Source organism: Manduca sexta, chromosome 17 (assembly GCF_014839805.1).
Source record: "Manduca sexta isolate Smith_Timp_Sample1 chromosome 17, JHU_Msex_v1.0, whole genome shotgun sequence".
In the NCBI taxonomy this organism is placed as follows: Eukaryota; Metazoa; Arthropoda; class Insecta; order Lepidoptera; family Sphingidae; genus Manduca; species Manduca sexta.
The window spans coordinates 7,634,369-7,647,517 of record NC_051131.1 but is presented as its reverse complement, the minus strand read 5'-3'; the positions used below and the strand labels follow the sequence as shown (position 1 = coordinate 7,647,517).

General features: G+C 35.9%; 2 protein-coding genes across 2 annotated transcripts in view; one reads left to right on the top strand and one right to left on the bottom strand.

The window, feature by feature from the left end:
• The window catches only part of LOC115443176 (protein sidekick), a 36,947-nt gene extending 28,211 nt beyond the window's left edge, over positions 1-8,736 (top strand). The window contains exons 19-29 of the mRNA XM_030168475.2: positions 27-207; positions 418-633; positions 1,665-1,861; positions 2,104-2,300; positions 2,624-2,863; positions 3,185-3,322; positions 3,417-3,624; positions 4,044-4,322; positions 4,699-5,019; positions 5,137-5,447; positions 5,921-8,736. Coding sequence (XP_030024335.2) covers positions 27-207; positions 418-633; positions 1,665-1,861; positions 2,104-2,300; positions 2,624-2,863; positions 3,185-3,322; positions 3,417-3,624; positions 4,044-4,322; positions 4,699-5,019; positions 5,137-5,447; positions 5,921-6,163 — 2,531 coding nt within the window. The 3' untranslated portion in view covers positions 6,164-8,736. The remainder of the gene's footprint in view (positions 1-26; positions 208-417; positions 634-1,664; positions 1,862-2,103; positions 2,301-2,623; positions 2,864-3,184; positions 3,323-3,416; positions 3,625-4,043; positions 4,323-4,698; positions 5,020-5,136; positions 5,448-5,920) is intronic.
• Positions 8,612-10,524, bottom strand: LOC115443177 (the record flags this gene model as incomplete). The annotated part of the gene is given in 2 exon segments (XM_037439490.1): positions 8,612-9,690; positions 10,305-10,524. Coding segments are annotated over 2 exon segments (567 nt in total), but the record flags the coding sequence as incomplete, so codon positions are not given.
• Positions 10,525-13,149: the final 2,625 nt, after the last annotated feature.

Sequence of the window (13,149 nt, the reverse complement as noted above, 5' to 3'; positions counted from 1 at the left end):
TTATTATTAATACCTATATATTTTAGCTCCCGGACCACCATCGAACGTATCATTTCCGGATGTGACTTTCACGACGGCTCGGATTATTTGGGACGTGCCAGAGGATCCAAACGGTGAAATACTTGCATACAAAGTCACTTACCATCTTAACGGGACAACCCAACATATGTTTTCGAGGGAGTTCCTACCTTCCGATCGGACCTTTAGGTGAGTGTCATGGTTCAATAAATATTTGCCTATTATTTAAGTTATATTTTTTTTAGACTTTTTATTTCTCTTTCTCTAAATTCAGCCATCAACTATCATAATATAACAGTCACAGAATAATACGACATGTAAATAAACATACTAAATACGCGCGTACAGAAACGATTTAGTTAAAATTAACGAATGTGTATGTGTGTGTTGTGACGGCAGGGCGACGGAGCTGCTGCAGGAGCAGTACTACCTGTTCTCGGTGCGCGCGCAGACGCGGCTGGGCTGGGGCGCCACGGCGCGCGCGCTCGTGCTCACCACCGTCAACCGCGCCGCGCCCGCGCCGCCCGCGCGCCCCAACCTCGCGCGCTCGCTGCTGCAGCCGCACCACATCACCTTCTCCTGGACGCCCGGCGACGACGGATACGCGCCCTTGAGGTATTCATCGTACACCGTACCCACCTCGCTTCTCGTACAACACTTTTATTACGATACTAGCTTCCGCCCGCAGCTTCGCCCGCGTGGATTTCGGACATATATATATATATATAAAAAATAATTCTTATAGCATTATTCAGTATTCACGCGTGATGGCTTATTATTAGCGTATTTCATGTATAACATTGGTGTTTCTATACCGATTTCCATGATTATTTTTTATGGAATATTTAATAGTTAACTTTTTTAATTAGGGATGACTGAGAGTGTTATAAACGTAAGAGTAGACAAATATAATGAGAAAGCTTCGAACTGCTAAGCTATCGGGAGTTACACGTGTTATTGTGAGTCAACCATAAAAGATAGATATATGCTGTTGTGGGATATTTTTTACATAATTTTAAGGAGAACATTTCCGTCATACATGATTTCTGTGTAGCTTTAACCATTAAGGCTGCACACGCGACGGAAGTTTAAAAAATGGAGTAACTTCTCCCGTTTTCGCAACATTTCCCTTCACTGCTCTGCTCCTATTAATTGTAGCGTGATGAGAAGTATACTATAACCAGCACAGGAGTATGAAAAATAATTGTACCAAGTTTCGTTAAAATCCGTCGAGTAGTTTTTGTTTCTATAACGGTTATAGACAGACAGACAAAAATTTTACTAATTGCATTTTTGGCATCAGTATCGATCCCTAATCACCCCCTGATAGTTATTTTGGAAATATATTTCATGTACAGAATTGACCTCTCTACAGATTTATTATAAGTATAGATTATGCAGGGTTTTATTTTTACTTCAATTTATTCAGTAAGCAATCGTTTGGAATTACCGACCCTGCAAGTTCCACAACTTCCCCGGTTGTTAAATGTTTGCGTTCAAATTTGTCATTTAATTTTTGTCTCAAAGAGAATTATAATATATAATCTTGTCATCGTGTACACCGCATATGCAACACTTAAATACTGTAGTGTAGGTGTACCTCTCATGAATACAACCTTCATGCGATACTAATTAATATATCACAGATACTACACTGTGCAACAGAAGGAAGAAGGTGGAACTTGGCAAACTATACCTGAGCGGGTGGATCCTTTTGCCACATCCTACACGGCCGAAGGTTTAAAACCTTACACTGCATACCAGTTCCGAATCCGAGCCACCAACGATATTGGGCCGAGCCGATACAGCAACGCTACGGAAACAATTCGCACACTACCTGCAGGTATAAAATTCATTTATAATTTAGAGTGATATTTATAGAATTAACTTTGTTACTTTATTATATATGTATAGAAAATTTCTAAATCTAATGACACAATTTTATAATTTATAAATATTTTTCTAATTATAATTGTTAGTTTTGTAGTGCTGTTTGGTTATACGGCAGCTAGCAAACTTACAAAACTATGTGTGTGTGATACATTTCTGATGGATAAGCTTTAAGCCAATAAATAAATTATTTAGCTCCAAGCAAAGCCGTGGAGAATCTTCGCGTAGTGCCCATAACCCCCAGCAGCGTGCGCGTGCAGTGGACACCGTTGGCCGAACAGTACTGGAGCGGGGACACGCACACTGGCGGCTACCGGATTTTCTACCAACCACTCACCGACTTCCCTACGGCACTACAACAGACCATGAAACTGGAGGTGCCCGGCATTAAGGTTTGTAAACAGTTGTGATTATTACTAAATGACGCCATTCTCACAATTTTTTAAATTTTACTTCATCAAATATCGGTATTATATTATCACGATGTCGGGGATAGGAGGTGGGACAAATATTTGCATAGATTAATGCAATCAGACTTCTAAGGGGTCAAAATTATAATATTACGTTGACACATTTATGTTTATGATAACACTGTCTATTATTGTGGAAGCTTAAATTCCTTAAATTGGATAAATAAGTGAATTAATGGGCTTTATATAATTTGAAATGACCATGCAAAAACTGTACAAAAATACTGGTTTATTGTAATTTGCAGAGCGAAGAAGCAGTACTGACTGAACTGGCGCTGGACCGCAACTACGAGATCAGTGTGTGCGGTATCAACTCGCAAGGCGCAGGCCCGGGCGGCACGCCGGCCGTGGTGTGGGTGGGCGAGGCCGTGCCCACTGCCCCGCCGCAGGACGTCGCCGCGCAGCCCCTGTCGCCCACCGAGGTGGCGCTCACCTGGCACCCGCCGGCCCGCCATCAGCAGAACGGTGACCTGCTCGGTTACAAGGTACGCTATTTGTCATAAAATTAACCTGAATAATAACTATGCGCAAACGCAGCTAAACAGGAACAGATGTTTTTCATTTAAGACCATGAAGAAGCCTTTGAATACATTTGAATTATTCAAGCATTTACTTCTCAAAACATAGTATTCAATTGGAATTGGTGCTGTTCAAAAATCTTGCACGAGACAAGAGATTTATGAAAATTATTTAAGTGCACAGTTTCAATAAGTTTTTAGAGCCTTAACGATAATATTCATTGGCAGATTCGATGATTATAATCGATCGATCATTATAGCCTTTTTCACAGTTTTTTTTGTCCACAGATTTTTTATTTGGTTACGGATTCTCCGGAAGAACCGGAACCCGGTAGAAAAATTGAGGAAGAGATCGAGGTAGTGCCCGCATCCGCCACGTCACACTCGTTAGTGTTCCTCGACAAATATACGCAGTATCGAATCCAGGTTTGTAAAAATCAAAATATTTTGTTAAATCTACGTAAATAAATTAGAACCATACTTTCCTACATTCATTAAACTTTTTATATTTATATTTTAGGTGTTAGCATTTAATCCGGCTGGAGACGGGCCTCGATCAAACGCGGTTTTAGTCCGGACGCATCAGGGTCTGCCGTCTGTGCCACGCAATATAACCTTCACTGATATAACAATGAACAGCCTTGTTGTATCTTGGGAACCGCCGTACCGACGCAATGGTCTCATTCAGTCGTATCTTGTTACATACGAAACTATAGAACAAGATGAACGTGAGTTTTCCATATATCTACTATGTTTTATGTTCGTTTAAAAAATTATAGAACTTTTATTTTATAAATACATACATAACATACATAACATCACGCATTTTATCCCCGAAGGGGTATGCAGAGGCGCAACTAGGGCACCCACTTTTCGCCAAGTATGTTCCGTCCCATGATGTGATAGGGGTCGAGCCTATCGCCATATCGGGCACAAATTCCAGACTCCGGGCTGATACTGAGCAGAAAAACCCAAATATCACTTTGCCCGACCCGGGATTCGAACCCAGGACCTCAGAGCGCTATTGTACCGGACATGCAATACAACTACGCCACCGAGGCAGTCTTATTATATTTTATAAATGCCAGTATCATTATTATATAAAAATCGATACACGGTTGTTTCACAATGATGTTTGTGAATAAAGGTTTCAGCAAGCAAGTAAAGCAGAAGGTGAGTGAGCGACGGCTGGCGGTGGGCGGGCTAGAGGAGGAGGTGGAGTACCAGTTCAGCGTGCGTGCCGTGACGGTAGGCGCGGGCGGCGCGGCGAGCGCGCGCGTGCGCACCGGCCCGCAGCCCGGCAGTCCGCGCCCGCCGCACGCGCTGCACCTCGCGCCCGAGCCCGCCGCGCTGCGTCTGCGCTGGACCAACGCGCCCTCCGGCCGCGGCCCGCTGCTCGGCTACTACATTGAGGCGCGCCGGAAAGGTATACACGCAAACATACTGCCTATTGCATATGTATCATGTACATTTTCGAACCAAATATATTATTATGATACAATTGTAACATACAAAGGAGAGCCGGCGCCGGGTGGATAAAACGCATTAAAATCATTAAGTGTGACATCGCATCCTTGTCCGTCCATAATATTAAATCTACTTCTCTGCCCCTTATACGCGATCCTTACTTATATTTATCGTTTTCAATGCAGCTAAGGAGGAGTGGCAGGCCTGTGAGTTTCTTATGAGTATATCACCGTTTTGCGTTCCTTGCACCGCCCCCCGTGCACCCTTGCCTCATTTTCAATAAACTCATTAGAACAAAAAGACAGCTCTAACATACACTGTTTGGCTTTCCTCAGATCTCACCCGATGGGAGACAGTGACGAAAACCAATAATGGTATTTTAGAAGAATTCACTATATCCTACCAGAGCCTGCTACCTTCAACCGCCTACTCATTCAGAGTTATAGCTTACAACGCTTATGGCATCAGCAACCCGGCATACAACGATAAAGTGATTGTAACGCCATCGAAACTTTACCTCGAATATGGATACTTGCAGTTCAGGCCGTTTTATCGCCGTACATGGTTCATGGTGGCCCTCGCGGCGGTCTCGGTCATCATCATTATCACTGTTATTGCAATCTTGTGTGTCAAGAGTAAAAGCTACAAATATAAAAGTAAGTAAATCCTTTCATTTATTACGCGCCTTTATTTAAACTGACTATTATCTTAATTCGTTTGTATAAATATTACTGTATTATGTTATTGTTTAATTTTTTTTTTTATTGTAACAGAAGAGGCCCAAAAATGCCTGGAAGAATCACTAGCAGGTGAGACAGAGGACCGCGGGTCGTTAGCGATGGAGCTGTACCGCGTGCGACAGCAGTCGGCGGGCGGCGGCGCGGGCGCGGCGGCGGGGTGCACGGGCGGCGCGGGCGGCACGCTGCGTCGCAAGCAGCCCGCGCTGGGCAAGTCTCCCCCGCGGCCGTCGCCCGCCTCCATCGCCTACCACAGCGAGGAAGAGAGCCTGCGCGCCTACGACGAGAACCCCGATGATTCCTCGCTCACCGAGAAGCCCTCGGAGATGAGCTCCTCCGACTCTCAGGTGATCACTATTAAAATCAGCGTCGTATAAACGATCCACAACCGTCGTGTTCGATAATTAAAATGCCCGTTATTTTTTCCTCACCGCTCTCGGACTTCGTTATGGTAAATATCTAAGACCGAGATCTGACTACATACTGCTATCATTATAAGTTTTTGCCACGCTTTTGTTATAATTGGCACTTATACTAATTAGTCTGTGAACATTTTGGTTTAATCTGTTTAGTTTTTAACATCGCCTTCTCTAATTCATTTGTAACATGCATAAAGCCATTGCGCTGTAAATAGTGTAATTAGTAGAATTCCAAATATAAATACACAAATTATTAAGTGGTAAATATTATGGCACTCTTTGTTATACTTCGATGTTGTCATACCTTTTGTATCTTTATTGGTTGAAAAATTCGGCTAGGATAAAAATAACCTGATATTATATATATTATGATGTTATAAAGATTGTATTTATTGGCACAGAATTCGGAGAGTGAAAACGAGAGTGTAAGGTCGGAACCCCACTCGTTCGTAAATCATTATGCAAACGTGAACGACACTCTACGACAGTCTTGGAAGAAGCAGCGGCCCGTGCGCAACTACTCGAGCTACACGGACTCTGAGCCCGAGGGCAGCGCCGTGGTGAGCCTCAACGGCGGCCAGATCGTAATGAACAACATGGCGCGGTCGCGCGCGCCGCTGCCCGGCTTCTCCTCGTTCGTATGACAGGAACCCACCGGCACGGCCGCGCCGCCGCAGGCTGTGCACATGTAAACACTTACTGCCTACAATTCCCATTCCCAATATTTTATATTCATTCGTAATTACCTTTTAAGTGTACATATCTACTTAGAATTCAATTTAAGCTTTAATCTTTATACACAATTAATTAAACTTGAAAAATAATTCCAAGGTTAAATATTTTTTTAAATATTAAAAATAATGAAGTAACATGATTTGTAAGTATCACCTCGGTTACGGTAGATATTTTGAAATGTAGGTCTTAGGTTTTGTTTATTAATTCATAATTAGTAATATATCAAAAAATTATTAAAAGCAATATTTGACGAAAATCAAATCGTAAATTTATTATTAGGATACTAATATTACGTTCTCAAATTATGGAAAAAAAACATCTCATAATTAGGTACCAAAAACAGATAAGTACCTAAGTACTATTTATACATTATGGCATCTTTATATAGTACTTATTGCGCGGTGATTGTGTTCAAAAATTGTGTCATTATTATTTTAAAAATGTAAGATGCGTCAGTGTGAAGAATCTTAAATGTAATAAACTGCCTTTAACTAAAAAAAGATTATGTTAAATTATAATGTATGTACTATACCATTATTGCTTTTTGTATATAATTTCCAATGTTGTTGTTATTAAAACAGTATTCATTAGATAGAACTCTTAATTCTTAATATGAAATGGCAAAAAATTTATATACTAGTTGTATTTATATATGTCTGACAAATACTATTGCAACTATTTGGTACTTTTTCATGCCCAGAGTAATAGATGCATTAAGATATTTTATCAGTCTATATAACATGATACAAATTACTGAATCTTACTGCTATAAAATTTTAATATTTCAGTATATAAACGATATTCATAATACTTATTTTTTCTATTGCAACTTCCATTAAACATAATGGATGAACATGGGCAGCTCTTGTAACCATTTTAGATGATCAAATCGACTGATAGTTATAATGTTAAACAATTTTGTATATAAGAATGTCTTAGGCAAAGTGTATGCTTTCAAAATATTTGGCACAATTTTTTCTAAAATTTACTGTGATCTCCTTAATAATATTAGGAACTTATTACTGTTTGATGATAAACTAAAAATAATATCTTTCGAATGTTAAATATAGAAGATATAAAGTATGAATCCTGCAATCAGTCGGGGCAAGCTGTTATAAATAATGCACTTTTGCAGACATATTAAAGACTGACCAACAAGTATTAGATCCTGTACATTAACAGAAATATAAATAATTTACATTAAATCATCTGACAAAAACCTCTGTGACCTTTTAGAACTACGTAATTCGTCAATCAACTATGAAATAGCACCTGTATGAGAATGTAATTTTTTTAAATTAACAACGTATGTTTGGCGGCCACTCTGGTGATAGTTGATAATTTCAATAATGCATTGAGCATTTTGGATAGTTTATTGTAACAGAATCAATTGTTCAAAAGTTTTAATATACAATATTTTTTTTAAAGGCAGACAGTGTGTAAATTTCTTAAGTATTACAAATATGTTAATAATTATGGTTACATGTAGTACAAGAACGAAATATATACTTATATATATTTTTTGTATTTATATAGTGAAACTACTTATACTTTTACTTTGAAAAGAAATTAGGTATAAAGTAAACAAAGAAAGTACCAGAAATCTTTTAATTTTTCCTTTCTACATCATCATGGGAATATCGTGCTGTTCATTATGATATCACTAAATAAAGATGAAGAGATTGTGTGGTTTTTGTTCAAACGCGCTTTTTTTGGAACCAGCAATAGTTCCAATTTAGAAAATCCCTTCACTAAGGAAAATAGATTCTTCTCAAATGATAAGTTATGCCATTTTTTCCTATGAACAGTATAGTATCCGTTTTTTCTTTACGACATCTGATATCACATTATTTCTAAAAGTTGTCGAGTGTTCTCTGTCACATTTATATATACTTTGAACATTACTCCAAAATAATATTAAGTTTATTAAGATCGTTCATCTAAAGGGGCGATATATTACTAGGGTTTATTACGCGATATTTCTGCTTCGTTACGCAGGATAGATTTGTAATTGATATTAATTTTTTTATTATGCCGCCTGCTTATTTCTTGTCGAAACAATAGCTTTACATAAATTTTGTATGAACATTTATTAAATTAATATAATTAAAAAAATAGAAATTGCCCCGACTTGAATATAATATGTAATGATTTTGCACCTTACACTTAATTAGGCTTGTATGGATTCACATCACAAATCACATTAAAGAATGATCCACACTCAGTGTTTTGACTAAGATTTTGACACCTTTATTATTTAAATATAAATAAAATCTAAAGTGTTATAACTTTAGGATCTGTGGTAGTTATAGCCATGGATGTGCCATTACTTTTATTTAATAAAAATAAAACAACAATTTAGTGAATCTGTTTAGTATTGACTATTGTACTGATTTACATTATACGTGAAACACAAGTTATTGTAGACATTTATATTTATTTTTTAGAAAACATTGACGTAATACATGAAATACAAAATTTATACTGGCTTTCATTTTACAACTAATTTGATAGTGAATTCATAAAAGGTTACACCCTCCTCCTACTACAATGCTAAGTTTAGACTAGCAAGTTCTTCCAGCAATAATATTAAACTAGACCTTCTAGATGCGCTTAGACAGGATGGATTTTTATGATGGGGCAACAAGGGCAACCGTTGAAATAGGTTTATATACTTACATGCGACTTGCAAGTCCTGCAAGCTTCAAAAACCTGTAGAAGACAGATTGCCATGATTGCCTACTTTGTAAAAAATTCTTGCAGACTTGTGCAAGTGTTCTTGCTAATCTAAACCTTGGTCATGGATCGACAGTATGATATCTTAAAAAACACCAATATGGTTCGATTTCTGAATTTTTTTCCTAATTTTTATATTTGCGCTTTATTGACAGGACTTAAAAAAATTGATATACATACTTACAATTGTTTTTATAAAAACTGGTTATTATAAGCCAACAGTAGTAGTATTTATAACACTTATCTAGCTCTAACTTTGGCGATATTTACAACATAAGCAATTTGAAAGCCAAATAATTTTACTCATTGTGTTTACAATATAAAAGATTATGTAATTAATAAAAGCTAATAAATTATAAACATAATTTGTCACATTTATCAAACCAAGTCTTAGGGACATATTTAGGAACTGTTCTCCATTGCTTAATAACATTGTAAGTAGCTAAATCCACAATAGAGAATTTGTTTCCATATATCCACTGGTCATATTGTGCAAATATTTTTTTCACTGCAGCTTCTTTGTTCTTTTCTGGAGTTCTTTCCAATACGTGAACAACATCCAACAAATTGTCAATGTTGTGGTCTGAGTTGTCATATGGAATTATATCAGGATATGCTAATGATAAATATCTCATTATGTTCACATTTCCCACAATTGGTATTTCCAAGGAAGAAAGCTTCAATTCTGAATCAGCTGAAACTAAAAATAATAAGTTAATTAACCTTTATATTTCTTTATCTACACCTTTTATAATAAGTAATAATAAATATTATGCTAGAAATTAGAATGATCTACAGAATAATGGTCTTAGAAGTCACTCAGTACTATAAATATCTGCATGTAACTTCAGCTGCACAGGCTGTACTGTAAATTCAGTAATTTAGTTTATACTCATTAGAATCAACTTTTTAGCTAATAGTAATCGTTATTTATTATAGATAAAACAGTTTGTTGTCTAATAACGACCATTAGCTTGGCCACATTCCTGATTGCAATCTAGACAACTTCATACATACTGGTTCATGTGCGACAGATTCACGTACGGGTTGCGCCGTCACTCGATACGTACAGTAAGCCACTTAAGTAACTGAACAAATTCAAAATTACAAATCACCTATACTCGTCAAAATTTAAATTAAAACATTGTTGTTCTTTGTATGAAGTAAAGTATATCACTCTTAATTTATTTTAATAAAAAGATGTTTTTTTTGTAAAAAACACAAGTGTATAGACCATTTAAAGTGATAAATTTGTTTAGCTACTTATGTACGTTCTTTAACATTTAAAATTTTCATGAACACAAAATTACTTACCACATTTAAATATCAGCCGCAAATTAATTTTGGAACTTTGTGTTTTCTTTATCAAGTTACTAACATATGCTTTGATTTTTGGTAGCTTTTCATTGGGTACTGATGAATGGGAATGATATGAAATATTAACAGGATCAGATGAGTTCTTCAAAAGCAAATTTAAATACCAGGGCAAGTAGTCTGGACTTATAACTAAAACAACTTCCTCTGGTATCAACACCTAAAAAAAGAGGTACTTATTTAGTTAAATATTGTTATTTTTTTACATAATTATCATTAATCAAGCATCAGCTAATAGGGGACCAGACTCATTTTTGTTCTTTATTATTATCAAATATTTACGTTATATAAATTATAACACAGGAAGAATTATTTAAATCCGGTAAAAAATCAACAAGTTATAAGTCTTTCAATTTCGGTAGAAGGGGTAACTAACAAGAAACAGAAAAGAGGCGCACTACCCACGTGTGACGCCATCGGCCATTACGACGTGTGCGAAAGAAAGGGATGAAGCGATATCCCCACTTCGCGCCCACTTCGGCACATAGTAATATTTGAAATATGAATAACTGGCTCATTTTTTAACCAATTTTAATGTAGTTTTCGCAGGAGAGTTTCTTTTTCGTATTATTTACCATTACATATAGAATAATGTACAAAATCAAACACAGGACGGTCCCCTATTCTGATAGAATATTCAGTAAATGTTAAATATGTATAAGGGTTTCTGCTCGCAAAATCTCAAGAAATCTCTCCTGAGTCAAGATGGAATTCTTTTTTTGTAATATACAATACCTATCAATGAGCCAAGCTTACTTTTTTTTAATGTTGTTTTATGCAATTGTATGGCTAATGTGAAGGGCATTTATAACTGTTAAATAATTTTAAACCAACTTCAAAAAGGAAGTTCTGCATTTGACTCATGCATATTTTTAAGTCAGTGATTTTCTCAAAAACTACTGATATAATTTGTAATTTGGATGAAGTTTTTATTACAAAATATTCATATTTTTGGGAAGTTTGTGTTTGAACATAATAGAATCTAATCAAGATCGTCAGAGATAGACTATAGAACTCTGCACTAATTTATAGCAAATAACCAAAATTATTGCTGTGCTCGCATATCTATGCAGCTCTGTTAAATAAAAAAATTTTTTTTTTTACAAAATACAAAACCGAACTACAAAAAAATCGAGTACTAAAACTACTAGAAATGACCACAATAAAATAAATTTATATTCTGAGTGTCTAATTTAAATTAAAAAAGCGGCGATAGCCTAGTTGGGAAAAAAGCGGCGATAGCCTAGTTGGGAAAAAAGCGGCGATAGCCTAGTTGGGTGTGGAACGGACTGCCAAGACGAATGTCCGCAGGTTCAAAGCCCAAGGGCACACACCTCTGACTTTTCTAAAATCATGTGTGTATTCTTTGTGAATTTATTGTTCGCTTTAACGGTGAAGGAATACATCGTGAGGAAACCTGCACATCTGAGAAGTTCTCTATAGGAATTTCGAAAGTGTGTGAAGTCTACCAATCTGCACTAGGCCAGCGTGGTGGACTAAGGCCTAATCCCTCTCAGTAGTAGCGGAGGCCCGTGCTCAGTAGTGGGCAAGTATATAATACAGGGCTGATATTATTATTATTATTATTATAATTTAAATTACCAGTTAAGCCAAATACATGAAAAAATATTGAATAAATTTAAATAAATAATATATTTACAAAGAAAGTAATACATTATTTTTGGATTTTAGTGGTTTTTGACATAGACATTTTTCTATACATAACTTAATTAGCTAGTTCAAGTATGTTGCCTTGATATTATTAATGATTTTATTTGTGAGACAGAATTTATTATTTTTAATAGTAATAATGTCTAATCAAAAAACTTTTTAGTAATAAATAAAATCTTTTATAATTTGAATTCCTAATGTTTATCAATTCACTAAGGAGTTATGTAGGTATGTACAAAGTATAAAATATGTGCCACTGTGTGATTTTTCTAATATTCCAGAAAATGATGTCTCTTGTATATTAATCAAGGAATTGTTCTATTTGTATGCCAAACATAATTTCAGGGATCAGGGATACTTCAAATGCAGAATTTAGACATATGGATTTATTTAAGTCGCAGATGTAAATTATTATTATCAAGATGTGGGTACTCATTATTTAATATAAACATTTATAAGTTAAGTGAATAATGTAAAAAAGATTTTGATTATCTTTTAATTTTTGCTTTGCTAACTTGTTACAAATCAATAAATATAACTTTTGGAATAATGAAACATTTGTCTTTGAATAATTTAGGTTCCAATACTTCTTCTTCTTTTAAAATAAAAATGGCTCCTCCGTTTTATCGGTGATTTTGCCAATGTCGAGTAGGTAGAAGTAAATAATTATAATATGAGTTTAAAAAACTTTCGACCCGAAGTTAACCGCACAAAAAGACACCAACGGCAAACAGCAATTGGTATAACACATTTGACATTAAAGAAGACTGCAGCAACAATATAGAACCAAGCTCTGGGAATTTGTCTGAGAACCAAGCACATGAAATTACAAGAGCGGACATAATAGTTTTTTTTTTTTCTTTTATTTTTTTTTTTTTTAATAGACATCTATGAAGCACAGAAATGAGCACAAGCAGAGGCAACAAAAGAAACTAAAATTATACACAAGAGATGGTATGGAAAATAGGTTATTAATTGGAAAATAATGAAGCTGAGAATACAGAAAGGAAGAGGAAAGGAAAAGGAGGAAGGAAAACAAATACGGTTTAAATAAATAGAGAATAGGGCAAGGATAAACGGAACGATAAATGAGTAATGGCATATAAATTAAAGG